At 49.9% G+C, this 16,154-nt stretch overlaps 2 protein-coding genes across 3 annotated transcripts in view; one reads left to right on the forward strand and one right to left on the reverse strand.

The window, feature by feature from the left end:
• Nucleotides 1–944: 944 nt before the first annotated feature.
• Nucleotides 945–4,800, reverse strand: LOC122921948 (GSK3B interacting protein). Its single transcript, XM_044272289.1, has 4 exons — nucleotides 4,627–4,800; nucleotides 4,426–4,505; nucleotides 1,695–1,955; nucleotides 945–1,207 (listed from the first exon to the last, which is right to left on the reverse strand). Exons 1-4 carry the CDS (start codon nucleotides 4,667–4,669, stop codon nucleotides 1,046–1,048), a joined length of 546 nt encoding a protein of 181 aa, XP_044128224.1. The 5' UTR covers nucleotides 4,670–4,800; the 3' UTR covers nucleotides 945–1,045.
• Nucleotides 4,801–5,333: 533 nt separating this feature from the next.
• Nucleotides 5,334–16,154, forward strand: part of ATG2B (autophagy related 2B) — a 72,834-nt gene continuing 62,013 nt past the window's right edge. For both annotated transcript variants that reach the window (XM_044272286.1, XM_044272288.1), the window contains exons 1-7: nucleotides 5,334–5,497; nucleotides 8,559–8,721; nucleotides 8,844–8,993; nucleotides 11,882–11,984; nucleotides 12,060–12,222; nucleotides 13,189–13,368; nucleotides 15,405–15,501. In XM_044272286.1, coding sequence (XP_044128221.1) covers nucleotides 5,336–5,497; nucleotides 8,559–8,721; nucleotides 8,844–8,993; nucleotides 11,882–11,984; nucleotides 12,060–12,222; nucleotides 13,189–13,368; nucleotides 15,405–15,501 — 1,018 coding nt within the window. In that variant the 5' untranslated portion in view covers nucleotides 5,334–5,335. The remainder of the gene's footprint in view (nucleotides 5,498–8,558; nucleotides 8,722–8,843; nucleotides 8,994–11,881; nucleotides 11,985–12,059; nucleotides 12,223–13,188; nucleotides 13,369–15,404; nucleotides 15,502–16,154) is intronic.

A 16,154-nucleotide genomic window follows, 5' to 3' on the forward strand; every position in this document is an offset into this window, starting at 1 on the left:
CTCCACGGGTATCTCAGCCTTGTAGAAGTATATACAGTGAGCGTGGCAGCAGCAGGAGGGATGATGGCGGCCATGCGGGAAAAGCTCCATGAGGAAGGAGCAGTGAGGGCAGCAGCTCAGCGCCAAACCCATAAGATGAACGCCTGCCAATTTCAGTGCATACTGGGGGGTCCCTACTGAGCAGACGTTGGGGGAAAGGATTGGGCATCTTGAATATCAACATGTCCAATCCTTTGATCTCAAGGGAGATAAACCGCTCCCAGAAGAGTGCAGCAACAGCGTATTCCCCTCATCTCATGAACACATGCATGCTCAGCTGAACCAAGTGTGCACGTGTATGGGCGGGTGGGAGGAACTGTTCAGACGACAGTCATCTAAGGTGGATGGGCTACTCCCTATGATGACAATGGGAACTACATGACGGGGGCTCCTAACACCCACCAGTTTAACACTTTATAGGTACCTTACCATTGCTTAAAGTGACCGTGTTATGGCAGAGTTCTTGGTTTCATTTTTTCACTTTTTCTAATATCCATGCTTGCTGTCAGTAAATGGAAATAATCTTTTGTATATTCAGCCGTTTTAAGGTTGCATTCACACTTGATGCAGAAATTTCTGCATCCCCATCTTAAGGGGGATATTTTAGCAATCTCCATTCAGATGAATGAGACAACTGCAGATATCTCTGCCACAAATCTGCAGCGTGTGAATATAAGCAAACCCTTTCCTGGCTTAGCTCTACTTTGGCACAGCTGAGGGCTTGCTACCCTGTATCGGTGCAGGCCACTGTCCGGTATTCCCACCCTATTGTGAGAGGCGGACGCTCGATTAGACAACTGTGGTTAAGAAATTACAATTTGCGAATTTGCCCATTAGGGAGCGTGACCACAGCATGGAGGATCTATATGGCAAGCAATTAACTCTTTGTTAAAATACTGTTTGCTGGGGGGGGGGGGGGGCAGAGGTGAATAAAAAGATAGAAGGGGCTTAAAAATAATAAAATCAAAATCCTGCATGAACGGCTCAGTATCTGCACAACCACTGATCAGGACTGTCCATCGCTTTTCAGCTCCTCTAGCCTCCGCAGCAGCGCGTTCCCAAAGGCCTCCCGGTAGCCAGGACTAAGAGAGTCCAGCAAGGAGTAGATGGTCTCGTGGTACTGGCTGCGACAGCTTTCATCAACCTGGTCAAACGCGAAGCCCACCACCTGAGGAGGAGGAACCGAGAGGAAATGTGAGGAGTGAAAACTGCAAAAGACGAGGCATGGAAGAGACAATATAGATAGTGCAAACATGAGACTATGCCTACATTAGTGCCTCCCCGGCTCTGCTAGATCTGCAGGAGGATGTCGTGGACCCCATGAACATCCAGGGAGACTTAGGCTACATGCACACATGGAAAAAAACTGCAGTTAAAAACAGACACGACGTCAGTTTTTCATTGCCATTTTTCAACCATTTGTGCATCCATTTTCTGTCCGTCCTTAATGGCCGTTAAAAATTCAACAATTTCATTGGCATTTTTTTTCCCCCCGGCAGTAATAATGTCCCCCATAGTGACCCCCGGCAGTAATAATGTTCCCCATAGTGTCTTATTATTTGATGGCCGCAGAAAAAAAAAAAAAAAAGGCACGTGAACAGCACCATCTAAAACAGACAATTCCCTAATAAACCACAGCAGGAGTCCTGCCTCACCCTCAGGCCGGCGTCGGTGAGCTCCAGGCAGTACTTGGCGCCCTCCTTTATCTCCACGTTGATGTAGGCCATGTCCACCGCGCACGGTAAAGTCTTGGAGACAAACATGTTGGTGACGGCGAACAGGACGTCATTTACCACGGCTTCGGCTTCCAGCCTCATGTCCTTCACGTCTGTCCCCTCCATATCTCGCAGATCGGAATCACTGTCATAGACGGTGTTGATCGGCAGCTCCACAGGATTATAGTCTACTTCCATTTTCTGCAGGGAGAAGATGTAAAATGGGGATAAACAGTTGTGGGGAGTGAGATAAACCGGCAGTGGCTCCCAGTCTATGGATGTGAAGCTTAGAGAGGGGTCCGTGCCATCTTCTGCTCCCTACACTGTTTTTCACTGGCACTGCATGGGCACAGTTACATGTACCGATCCAGCCAACGACCGGCTTCAGTGATGATGTGGCCACAAGCAGCACTGCTGAAGCCAGGCTGGAGCGGTACATTTGACCATGGCCAGCCTGATGTGAAAGGTGTGGGAACCAGAAGTTGGAGACAGTGGGGGGAGAGGACCGAAGCGGCGGGGAGCAGGTAAGTATGAATCTTCTGCAGGAACTTGCCGAAAAAGCATTATTACCAGAATACCCTTTTAAAGGGACTAGGGAGTGTCATCAGGAAAGTCCCCGTTGCACCAGACACCGTGCCTTGTAGGCTGAGCTCAGCTGAATGTGATGACACCTTTCACTTAGTGATCCGTAGCTTCATTCTCAAGAAAAGTGCTTTTAATCCATATACAATTGAGCAGTTAAAGGGGTATTCCCATCACAGACAATGGGGGCATATTGCTAGGATATGCCCCCATTGTGTGATAGGTGCAGGTCCCAGAGGTGGGACAATGGAGCAGGGAGAGTTGTGGCTCGAGGACCCCAGGTTTCCCAGGGTCCAGCCACCACCAAGCGCTGCTCCCTGCTACTCCCATACAAGTGAATCGGAGCGCACCGCGTATGTGCGGCCCCTGCTCCCCTTCATTTCTATGGGGCAGACGGAAACAGCCAAGCCAGCGCTCGACTATTTTCGGCGGCCCCGTAGAAATGAATCAAGGGCAGCTACGCCCTCTTCTACTTTCCCTGCGCCGTTCTACCACCTCTGGGACCCACACCTATCAGACAATGGGGGCATATCCTAGCGCAGGGATGGCTAACTTGCAGCTCTCCAGCTGTTGTAAAACTACAATTCCCACTATGCCCTGCTGTAGGCTGATAGCTGTAGGCAGTCTGGGCATGCTGGGAGTTGTAGTTTTGCAACAGCTGGAGAGCCGCAGGTTGGCCATCCCTGTCCTAGCGATATGCCCCCATTGTCTGTGATGGCAAAACCCCTTTAAAGGGGTTGTCTCTTCATGGACAATAGGGGCATATAGCTAGGATATGCCCCCATTGTCTGATAGGTGCAGGTCCCAGCAGAGCCCCGCAAGTGAAGGAGCCTGCGCAGCCGCCCTCAATTCATTTTCTATGGGGCCTGCGAAAATAGCCAAGTGCTGGCTCGGCTATTTCCGTCGGCCCCATAGAAATGAATGGGAGCGGAGGCCGCGCATGAGCAGTACGCTCCCATTCACTTCTATGGGGAGTCAGCTTGGAGTCCTCCAGCCACCAGCTTGCGGGGCTCCGTTCTCGATATAGGTGTGGGTCCCACTGTCCATGATGAGACAACCTTACGTGCACAAGGGCGGGCTCAAGCCTCTCACTGCACCATTGTTCCTGTTTCCTCTGCCAGCCCCTCCCTCTCATCCTTGATTGACAGGACCAGGCAAGTTGACTTAGCAGGAACCTGCACAATTAGGGCACATGAGCATCATGGAGGGGCACTTAGGATCCCCCTCTATGAGCAACAACATTTGCAGTGATTTGCACACGTGGCTCCTGTCCTGTCATTACACTGACATCCATTCGTAGGAACGGCCGCCATGTCATACCACATTGTGATGGGAGTGCCTTTCTAGCTGTGGCTTCCCCTGTTTGCTGCGGGTGCCATGAGCGTGCCTGGGGTGATCGGCTGATTGCCCTGGTGGACATGTTGGGAAAGGGGCTGCCTCTGACAACCTCTGTAACCTAAGCGTAAGAGAGGAAAAGATATCTCTTCTGAGCAGTTTTAAGTCTCTCAAAGGGGGTGTCCTCATCCACAGAATAGGGGATAAGTATCTGGTGGGGGTCTGACTGCTGGGACCCCCACCAATCACAGAGCCTATGATTCCCCACTTGAATGGAGCAGCTATATGTATCTCTACAGTAGGTATGCCCAACCTGTGGCCCTCCAGCTGTTGCAAAACTATAACTCCCAGCATGCCTGGACAGCCTACAACTATTAAGGCATACTGGGAGTTGTAGTTTTGCAACAGCTGGGGGGCCGCAGGTTTAGCATCCCTGGTCTAGAGGGTCAGGCTCCAGAATCCCTGAAGTGCAGGTCTGTCTAGATCTGAACAGACTATAGTGGCGTGTGCACTGGAACCAAAAACTGCATGTGTCCAATCAGAATTCAGCTAACATTTCCCAAGGGGAGCCTGGATATTGAAAGCTGAACTCTGATTGGTTGCTATGAGTAACAGGGATAATTCAGTGTTGCTTTAGAAAGAAATGGAGGCCAAGTCCCATCCTCAGCCAGTCACAAACACAAGATGAGGACACTGAGTTAGGTCCATCTCTTCTGTACGAGCAGAAAACCTCGGCTGCACCGGAGCCACTCACCTGCTCAGTTCTGTCAACTGCGTACAATTCAGGGCACTTCCTGTAATGTGATACGTTACACATGACGTCACTTCCTATATCTAACGAAAAGAAAAAAACACCACAGAAATTATTGTCCCCCACTCCCTCGTCTAATGTTCTGTACGGGCGGCCATTTTCCCGTAGATCATTTTCCATTGAATCGCTGGCAAAAAATCTTACACAGAATGGCTCCACTATCAGACTCATTGGTTCCACTCCGCATTGTGACTCGTGAGCGCCGCCTAATAAACACTGTACAACAGCGGGGACTTCAGCCGCTGCAGGTGCCCTGGACTGCGATGGCGCTCGGCGTCGGATAAGCGACTTCCTGTCACGTGACCTGACGTCATTGTTTATGTCTAGAGACCACAACGAGCTGAGCCGGGGGAGATCCGGACGTGTCTGACGAGGGGCCCGGCAGCTCCAGGGGCCCTGAGTGCTCGCCAGAGACTGACAGGACAGCGGCGACTCCATGTATCGCTGTGTCATAGACTGAGGATGGCTGAGTGACACTCACTGAGGGGCCACGGTCTGTGTGGTTGTACCTGGTTGTCGGTTGGTTGTACCTGGTTGTCGGTTGGTTGTGGTTGTTGCTGATTCCCAGTCGTTGTCTTGTGTGTAATCGCACACTAGTGTCCTGCATCTTACCAGGTTGTGTTGCTGATTGCATGGCAGATTGTGTCTGTGTCATTGGTTGCATGTGATTGTACTGCAGATTATAGCCCCCCCCCCAATTGGTCGTCATCGTGACCCCCGGATCACTGCCTGATTGGTTCATTGCCATACCCCATGTGACCTCTACTGACTGACACTGCTTGGACGAATGACTCTTGACAGCCTGATGGTATAACTAGCTTGGGGCCCCCAGAGCCTCTCCCCTGTGGCCGCCATGCCGTGGCCCTTCTCAGAGTCCATCAAGAAGAGGGCCTGCAGGTACCTGCTCCAGAGATACCTGGGCCACTTCCTGCAGGAGAAGCTCAGCCTGGAGCAGCTCACCCTGGACTTGTACCAAGGCACGGGCACCCTGTCCCAGGTGCCCCTGGATAAATGGGTATGTCTGGAGCTCTCCGCTTTATGTGCAGTAGCTTTTAGCTTCAGTTTATTACTGTTTTCAAGATCTCTGCTTGCTGTAAGAGAATAGGGGCTATATATAATACCGGTGTATTCCAGTCGTCACAAGTTATTCCCTACTAACTGATTGACGGAGGTCCTGGGACCCCCGTCTATTCCAAGAAAGGGGGGGGTCCTGTTTTGCCCATCCTAACGGAGCAGCAGGTCATCATGCAGCCGCTCCATTCATTCTCCATAGGACTGCCGGAGACAGCCGAATATGGAGCTCCCCTATCCCCATAGAGAATGGAGCAGCCGAGGACATGTGTGACCATATGGGGGAATGTGAACCCCCATTCTCGTGATCGGCAGGGTGCTGCCGGGCAATAAGTGTGCTTTGTGGGGCAGCTCCTTTAAATGATCTGCTGCTCATGTCTTCTGGAGACCCTGCCTCGACTGGTCTGAGCTGTTTGGGGGGGGAGGTAGGTGGTTTTAATATTATGGCTGATCAGTGTATATCCCTTTAACTCGTCCACAGAGGAGCGAGGTCATTCCTGTCCCTACTACATCCGGACTTTAACCCTTGATTTGGTGCTTCTCCAGGATCACGTGATCTTGTTGATCATTGGTTGCAAAAACTTTCTGCTGAGGCCAGAGCTGCACGGTCTCCAGTACTCCCAGTCTCCTACTGGTAATCAACCTAGTTTATCCACCAGTGTCAGTATTCTAGGTCAGGGATGCTCAACCTGCTCCCCTTCAGCTGTTGCAAAACTACAACTCCCAGCATGCCCTATTAGCTGTAGGCTGTCCAGTCTATACCAGGGCTGTGAGTGAGGGTCTGTAGAGCGTCCTGGCTTATAGCGTCGACTACAGGTGGTCTCCAACCTGTTGTTTATGAGCTGCATCAAAACTACAACGCCCAGCATGCCGCGGCAGCCTCTGTAGAGGAGGGGGGCTCACTGGCTTTTTTTTATCATCTCTGAGGGAAACTTAAAAATTTTCGAATTCATTTGGAATCTGAAAGCTACAACCTGATTGGCTGCTGGGGCGACTCAGACTCTTCTTTTGCATTAGTTGGGATTGATTTCCTAGATTTCCAGTGAAGGGGTAACCATGCCCCCCGCGTATATGCTTGTTTGTAAGACATATGTATCTGTGACGCTCAGCTGCCTGCGGTGTCTGGACGTTGCTGCGCCGTGTACTGCAGAGGGTTAATGCTAAGTGCTCGGTGTGATGATGGCCCTTCAGAAGTGGATGCGGTCAGCCGGATGATTAATAATGGATTATATAGGGATCTATTCTAGGCTGGAAAGTAAAATCTCTGTTTTATAGGAAGTTACGATGTATCAAGCAATGGGTAAGGGTTCCCTATAGATGGGTATAGGTGAGGGGCTGACCCTGCGGACCCCCATTAAAGGGGAGCAGCACTGTAGTAGGGAGATCCCTACACTACAATGTTGATGGTGCTGTGTAGCTTCTGCACCAACCTCCATGCTCACAGCTACACCAATCTGCTGATCGGCTGGACCACCCGTTGATGCTCCCACTGATTAAATCACTGAAGTAGAGACTGGCCAAAGCATAGTGACCCCCGGGGGGAACCTGACGGTAAAGGCCCATGCACACGAATGATCATGTATTGCGGCCTGCAGGCTGTTTGTGCACCGCATGTTCTATTTTCTTGCAGTGAGGACGAATTCAACTTAAATGGGTCTGCATCCGTCTGCGGTAGCCACACGGATGGTTCCTGTGCACGTAACGAGCGGCACACGTTCGTGTGCATGAGCCCTACGGGCACTTTCATACACGGCAGATTTTGTTGCTGAAAATTTTTAGCTATTTACTAGAACGGGGCTTAGACGTCCATGTGCCTGAGGCCACGGCGACCCCATTCAAAGGAACGGAATGGATTTTGATTCGCTAAATATTTTCTGCAATACAGTGCCCCCCCTCCCCAGCGGTCGGATCCAGCAGTGTGCGAAGGCGCTCTAAGGCCCTTTCGGGGTGTGCATGTGGGAGCTGTATTTCCCGCTGTCTGGCCGAAAACCCGACATTTATGCCAGATCTTATTACAGTCCATGAAGATCCAGCAGTGAACTGTAGAATCCGGCGAAATCCGGCAAGCTGTTGTCTGCCGGAGATGTGAGCGACACCTAAGTGTTCAGTTTATCTTGCAGCTCTACCACAGGGGAAATGAAGCTTTGCTCCGTACCCGCTCACGTTAATGGATTGTTTGTATAATGCAGGACAGGACAGGTCCTCCAGAGCAAGAGACGTTCTCGGGTCCAAACATGGGATCGTGAACAAAGGACCCCCACCCTTCAGAATTCACTGTGATTTTGTAGTAAAAAGGTCGCAGAGAGGCAGGGAGCATTATCAATCATGTTAATGCTCCGTGTCTCTGCCGTCCGGAACGGGGCTTGGCTCTCTTTCACGCAGCGGATTACCCGCCCGTGTAAAAGAGCCCTTTAGGTCACACATCCACATCCAAGGACATGAGTTATGTGCACAGGGTCTACCCTTCATCCACCAACTGCTGCAGTCCTTGAGATCAGTACAGAGCGGTCCTTCTCCCCAGGAACCCCTTTCGTTTTAAGCCCCTTTCCTTCTGATGATGCAGAACTGCGTGTTCATGCTTTGGTATCTGCACCTTGGGAGACGGACGACATCTGCAGAGAAGCCTAAAATAGCTTTCAGATGACAGCATTGGCCTCGTTGTGCTGAGCGATGGGGAGAAATCACAGATGCAATTCATCTTTGGAAAATGCACAATTGTGTCAAGTGGATAAATGCAGAGAGATCGGCTCAGGCTGATAACGGAGCGATTGTCCTTACACGGGCTCATTCACCGGATCTGGCGACTGTGACCAGACTAGCAATCCACCGAATGTGTATGCCTCCAGGTGGCAGATGACATAAGGATCGGGCATGTTGGATTTCAGCTGCATGATCCCTTTTATTCTTAGGGGTGATGAGCCACCGCTGGAGGCGTCTGGTTGTCGCCTAATATCCGTCTTTTGATGTGATGAATTACCTCTTGCACTTGTGTCTCCCATTTTCAGAGCCTTAATGAAATCATGGAGTCCGCGGATGCCCCCCTGGAAGTCACGGAAGGCTTCATACAGACCATCTCCCTGTCGGTGCCTTGGGGGTCCTTACTACAAGATAACTGTGCGCTAGAGGTGAAGGGTCTGGAGATGGTGTTCAGGCCGAGACCTCGACCACGTATGTAAAAGTCGCAGGATGTCGCCGGTCCTCAGCTCTTCTCGCGTTAGATCGCACGTCGCGATCAATGCTGTCGTCCTGAGCAGGTGACGCTTTTCTGATATCTTGGTTTTCCTGCGCAGGTTCTGCCTCTGAGCCGATGTATTGGTCAAGCTTTATGACCAGCAGCATGCAGCTGGCCCGGGAGTGTCTGAGCCAGAAGCTGACCGATGACCAGGAATCCTCTCAGCCTTTTGAGGGGTTGGAGAAGTTTGCAGAAACAATAGAAACAGGTGAGACATCGGGGAGCAGAGGCTGAAAATTGCTTTTGGAGATAAGCAGTTTGTTACAAATATCTTCCTTGTGTTTCTACTTCTCCCTTTAAGGTCTCTGCTTTTTGTCAGTGAATGGAAACATTCTTGCTTACATCCAGAGATTGAAGATCTAATATATTTCATAGCTCAGGGCTTGTCACAATTGTATCTAGTATGGGCTATCCTCTGTGAGTTCAACTGTCTGTATTGCACTGATATTTCTTTACCTGCACTGACACATTGCAGCAAACTATTAAAGGGGTTGTCCAGGTTCAGAGCTGAACCTGGATATACCTCCATTCTCACCCAGGCAGCCCCCCTGACATGAGCATCGGAGCAGTTCATGCTCCGATGCTCTCCTTTGCCCTGCGCTAAATTGCACAGGGCAAAGGCATTTTTCTGAGTTCCGGTGACGTACCGGGGCTCTCCATGGGGCTGACAGGAACCCCGGTGACGTCACCGGCACTGATGGGCGGGATTTGGCTCTGCCCTAGCCAGTAAAACGGCTAGGGCAGAGCTAAAGCCCGCCCCTCAGAGCCGGTGACGTCACCGAACACACCGCTGGGCGGAAGTTACCGCCCGGCAGTGTGTTATTGAAAACAAAAGAGCCCGTGCCCTGCGCGATCTAGCGCAGGGCACGGGAGCGCATCAGAGCATGAGATGCTCCGATGCTAGGCTCAGGGGGGCTGCCGGTGTGAAAATAAGGGTATGTCCGGGTTTAACCCCTTTAAACTGATGATCTATCCTCCATTCAAGTGAACAGAGCTTAGCCCTGCCTAGGACAATTGATACTAGTCGTGACGTCACTGGGCCTGCGGTAAACAGTGAGAAGGCCGCGGCGCTCCTGGAGCGCCGCTGCAATCTCAAACAGCTGATCGGCGGGGGTCCCGGGGGTCGGACCCCCACCGATCAGATGCTGATGATCTATCCAGAGGATAGATAATCAGTTTAAACAAACTGCAGAACCCCTTTAATACAGTTTGCTGGTGATCTTCTCTGCTCAGACTAGGTACAATTGTAGCAAATCTTCAGCTGAGGAGAAGCATCTAAGGGTTGTCTCGCCAGTTTTTCTAATCTTTGTGGATCGGCACGTAATACATTGATGGGCAGGGTCCACCAAACCGGGAGCTGCTCTCTATTTTGGCTCATAGATGGACATCCTGAGCAGGAGCACCCCTCCCATGGCACCATATGCATTAAAGGGGTTGTCCATGATTTTGATATCCTGAGGATAGGCCATCAATATCAGTTCAGCAAGCGTCTGACACCCAACCCCACTGGAGTGAATGGGAGCAGGGCTGCAGATACCAGCTCCGCTCACTGCGCAATGGACAGAGCGGTGTAGATCCGGCGCTGGAGTAGCAAGATAACAGCTGATGGGGGGGGGAGGGGTTGCAGGGTGTCAGACCCCCACTTATCTGATATTGATGGCTTATCCTGAGAATAGGGCGTCAGTATCAAAATCCCAGACAAACCCTGTAACAGGGTGAATTGAATGGGATTGTCTGTATGACCCAGTCTGTAAGGCTGCACATGTTTTCAACCTCTGTAGTAGGGGTGGGCGATATGGCCTAAAATCTATATTGCAATATAATTTTAAGCATGTGCGATATGCGATATATATTGCGATATATTATTTTCTATATTGGGGGGGGTGTTTAAATTTATTTTTATTTTTTACTTTTTATTAACTATTGGCCTCCTTAAGGGCTAGAACCCTTGTCATATTCACCCTAATAGAGCTCTATTAGGGTGAATAGGACTTTACACTCTCCCTGCTGCCCTGTGCATAGTGCACACAACAGCAGGGAGCTGACCATGGCGCCAGCCTCTCATGTGCTCCCCCAGCCTCTGATCTTCTCCCCCAGCCTCTGATTTTTCTCCCCCAGCCTCTGATATGTCCCCCAGCCTCTGATATGTCCCCTCTGGTAACGCAAACCCCCCCTCCCTCCCCAGTATTAATCATTGGTGGCAGTGGCCACAGGGTCCCCCTCCTCCCCCCCATCATTGGTGGCAGTTTGCAGTTCCGATCGGAGCCCCAGCAGTGTAATGCTGGGGCTCCGATCGGTTACCATGGCAGCCAGGAGTCACGCTACTGAAGTCCTGGCTGCCATGGTATGTTGGTGAGCAGAGAGCAGCGCATTATACTCACGTGCGCTGTGGCCGCCGGTCGCTCCTTCTCATAGGTCTGTGCGGCGCATTGCTAATGCTGTAAGCATTAGCAATCCGCCGCACAGACAGAAGAAGGAGCAACCGCCGGCCACAGCGCACGTGAGTATAATGCGCTCCTCTCTGCTCACTAACATACCATGGCAGCCAGGACTTCAGTAGCGTGACTCCTGGCTGCCATGGTAACCGATCGGAGCCCCAGCATTACACTCCTGGGGCTCCGATCGGAACTGCAAACTGCCACCAATGATGGGGGGGAGGAGGGGGACCCTGTGGGATATGGCCGGCACATTCATTGGTGGCGCAGTGGCCACAGTCCCTCCCCTCCTCCTCCTACTCTGTCCTCATTGGTGTTCAGCGGCAGCCGCGCACAGTGGGGAGGGAGGGACTCTATCCTCCTCCATCCTCCTCCCCCCTCCTCCTTCCTCCTCCCTCCGCTGTGCCGGCCGGCTCAGGAGAACATGGTGCGCGCGATCATATCGCGGTCCGGCGACATAGGCGATATGGCGAAAATCCATATCGTGGCCCAAATTCATATCGCATATCGCCTATACCGCCCACCCCTACTCTGTAGGTATTCCCATGCACTGACAGCAACCAGAGTTCTTAAAAATGGCGAGGGATGGAAATGTATTTGCCGCACGTTGAGCAATCTGAATGCATTTTAATAGTTGCACAATTTCCTTGCTATGTTTCAGTCCTGCGACGGGTCCGAGTCACTTTTATCGACACTGTATTTAGAATAGAGAACATCCCTGACAACTGTAAAACTGGGTGCGCCCTTGAAATTAGAATCAGCAGGTAAGATCCGTGTGTGGACGTGTGTGATCTGATGTGCAGGTAGGTGGCCTCGCTCACGCTGTCATCTACTTACAGGACTGTGTATTCCGATGAGACTGTGGACGAGCAGTCCGGTATCAATGTCCACAGACCTTCTGCCTTTGCTCATAAAGTTCTTGAACTGAGCGGAGTCTCCTTCTTCTGGGACGAGTTCTCGGCATCTGCAAGATCCTCACCTGTTTCTTCTACTTTGCACGTGGTAATGGGCTTGTTGTTTTCTGTATCTGAATGCACTTATGAAAACAGCCGAGTTCCTTATTTACTCCCATAGTAGTGAATGGGGAGATCTGCACTTGTGTGGCCACCTCTCCATCCACAGCAGCATGAGAAGGGGCACTATTCTAGAGATGGGCACCTATCGGACATGTATGGCATATCCTGTGGATATGCTATAAATGTCCAGAATGGACTAGCCCTTTGAAAGGTCACTGAGTTTTCATAAAACTTTTGATATGTCTTGGGTACGTATCAAAAGTTTTGATCCCAAGAAGCAGGAGAGAGAAGTGCGCCATCATTAGTTCCCTGCACAGCTGGGTGGCCGGGGTGAAACTCTGCGGATAAAGCTTAGAAGGGGCTGCACGTCAAATCAGGGCTGGGGCATCTTCAGTCTGGGGATAGGTGGGGGTCCCAGAGGTTGGACCTGCACTGATGATAGTGATGTGATGTACACTAGTACATCACATCACTTTTGCTTGCTATTACTTTTGATTTGCTATCACTTTTAATATGCCAACACCCCTTAAATAGGCTCTCCCTGTAATACACAGACCCTTTTCTCTGTCTATTAGAGAGGCTGTCGATCAGGGGGACCCCCCCTCCATTACCTGCATATGTCAAAAGCAACTTCATATCCTATTTTTCTTTCATTTTGATTAGTGTGACTTCTGCCGTGTCCTCGGTCAGTGGTCTCCAATTTGTAGTTGTTCAGGTGTCGCAAAACTACAGCTCCCATCAGGCCTGTGGGACATGCTAGAAGCTGTAGTTTGGTAACAGGTTCTGTATCCTAGAATAGGACCAGGAGGACCTAACGTTTGTCCTTCAACCTCCCAAGTGCAGGAAAATGTGTTCCTGAGGCCCAGAGGCTGATGGGAGTGATATTCTGTGATATTGGTGGTAATCAATGAGGTGCAATCAGTGACCTGTGATATCTATCGCTGTCTTTCAGGAAACTGAGCCAAAACTGTCTCCGAGCTGGAACCCCAAACCAGTGTTTGAACCCCACCCACAGTTCACAAGGAGCGTAACCGAAGTCACCCCCTCTGACCCAGTACAGATCGCCACGCTAGTCGGTAAAATTGAGCTGGGGCTAATCCTGAAACAGAATGAAGTCCTTCCGGGGGCAAAGGTCAGTGACACACGAAACGGATAGACAAAGAAAAGCGTAGGAGCTGCAAAAAGGAACCGATCCAGAGTCTGTTTGCCAGACCACGGCCAAATAAATCCACTGCGGGCTACTGCAAAATCCACGGGCAAAACTCACTCCATCTCCACAGCCGTTAGAGCATGCTCCAGATTTGACAACCTGCAGAATGCTAAATTTATTTATTTTTTATATATATTTTTTCTTTGCTCAGAACCTTTCCATTGAATGTGGATGACGGTTTCATGACCTCATCCTTGTGTACTGTAATTTGGTGTGGGTTTGCAGTGCGTTATGTGCAATCCACACTCATGTTCAGGTGGCTGATTTTTCAAGCTGAAAAACCAGTCGATGATTTCAAAGACAATCCTGAGTTGAGCCTTGGACGTCTGTCGCAGATCCACACACCGTTTCGCCGTGTTCAGTGGGTTAATACACACGTGGCTACCAGACGCATTTTCTGTGCAAAAACAGACTCCAGAATAGTCTTGTCGGTTCAGATGTTTTCAACCAGAATTCTGTATAATATTCGTACCAAAGTCCATGTTGAAAATCTGTCTGAACATGTCCCAAGAGTGGAGTCTGCTGCCTGATAGATGCATGTCCCTCCTTTGGGACCCGCACCTATGTGGAGGTCAGGGCCCCCCAACTTGCCTGATAAAAACGGACTGTAGAGATGGAGAGATGACTGCGCATGTGTGGGGCTGTCACCATTCATTTGTATGGGAGTTCTGGAAGCATTTGAACATGTCTGCTCTTTTGTTTCTATAACTCACTTTCTGGTGAACCATCACACACATGTGGCCACTTCTCCATTCATTCTCCTCTTGAATGCGATGGCTGCCTCACCAAGGTTCCTTGGTTCACATAGTCTGTGAATTTACCATACTTGACTGTGATAGAAATAACCTTATGATTTAAGCCTTAGGCTACTTTCACACTGGCGTTTCTGGGTCCGCTTGTGAGATCCGTTTCAAGGCTCTCACAAGTGGCCCAGAACGGATCAGTTCACCCCCAATGCATTCTGAATGGATAAGGATCGGCTCAGAATGCCTCATTATGGCTGCGTTTTTTAGACGGTCACTAAAATGCAGCTTGCAGCATTTTGGTGACCGTCAGGCTCCGCATAGTAAAACGTTTTTCACTGACACAATATGGTGCAATTTGAAAATGGATCCGTCCCCCATTGACTTTTGACTTAGACTTTATTTTTATTTTTTATGAATAATGCAAACGGATCTGTTAACGAATACAAGCGTTTGCATTATTCATGCGGATCCGTCTGTGCAGATACAAGACGGATCCGCACAAAACGCGAGTGTGTAAGTAGCCTAATTCACACGTCAGTGTTTGGTCAGAGATTTCCATCAGTGATTGTGAGCCAAGACCAGGATTGGAGCCTCCACAGACATAAGGTATAACGCTGGGTTCACACCTGAGCGTTTTACAGCGCGTTCCTACGCGCTGTAAAACGCTCAACACAGAGAAACCAATGATTCCCTATGGGAATGGTTCACACCTGGGCGTTTTACAGCGCGTACGATCGCGCTGTAAAACGCCCGACGCTCAAACAAGTACAGGAGCTTTTTTTGGCGCGTTTGACGCGCGTTTGGGCCATAGACTCTTTGGACAACACTGCTGTCAATCACCCAAACGCGCGTCAAACGCGCGTTCACTATTTAAAAAAACGCGCATAAAAACGCGCCACAAAAACGCGCATAGAAACGCGCGTTTGAGAAACGCCTAGGTGTGAACCCAGCGTTAGGGAAAGATCTGCTCATGTTCTGTGTTTAGAGCCGCACCTTGTTTTGGCTCAAAATCACTGATGGCAATCACTGACCGAACACTGACTGTGTGAATGAGCCATTAGTCACATTATTTTGTGGAAATGACTGATAATCCCTTGCAGATAGTGTTAGGGGTGCTGATACTCGCACCCCACTAATCTCCATGGTGCCTTCAACAGAGGGGAATATACTGATCTGTTCTTCTTTCTTCTACCTTCATCTGATTGGCGTCAGCTGGATGTGGACGGTCGGGTGGATTCTTTTCACGTCTTCCTTTCGCCTCGACAAGTTCACCTTCTTCTGGACATGCTGTCGTCCATTGCAGGGCCAGGTAAGAAAGCCTCTCGTCTGCTCAGACCTCGCCAGATAAAGCTCACGTCGTTCCTCCAGCCCTGTCCTTTCATTGACCCTTCCAAAAAACATCTGTTCATCTTTACGTTCTCTAATCCGCTGCTGCAGTGTTCGCTTCAGGCGGCTGTTATCACGTGTTAATGGGTTTCCAGCTAAAATGCATCATCACAAATTTTAATGAATTTGTGCAGAAATGGCTAATGTTTTATGGTGCAAGCCGGTTCTTATATTACTGTCCCTTTTTAATATAAACATTTTCTGTGGTTTTATAGCATTATTATTTTTCCTGGGATTCATAGCTGTGTGATTTGGGTTTATGTAAGCAGATTTTCTCCATTGAGCATGAATGCATTAAAGGTTTTTTTTTATATATATATATATATTTTTTTTTTTTAACTGATTTACTTATCTTCAGGAGAGCAAAATAGTAGAAGTATCCGCGGCGGCACTCTTCAATTTGTTTAAAAAATAGTGTTTTTATTCCATCAGCAGCATACAATGCAACGTTTCGACTTGGACAAGTCTTTATCAAGCATTATCCTCAGGATAGGACATCAGTATTAGATACGTGAGGCGGTCCAACAGCCGAGACCCCCGCCAATCAGCTGTTTGAGAAAGCAGTGGCGCTACTGT

The sequence above is a fragment of the Bufo gargarizans genome, chromosome 11, assembly GCF_014858855.1.
Source record: "Bufo gargarizans isolate SCDJY-AF-19 chromosome 11, ASM1485885v1, whole genome shotgun sequence".
Classification (NCBI taxonomy): domain Eukaryota; kingdom Metazoa; phylum Chordata; class Amphibia; order Anura; family Bufonidae; genus Bufo; species Bufo gargarizans.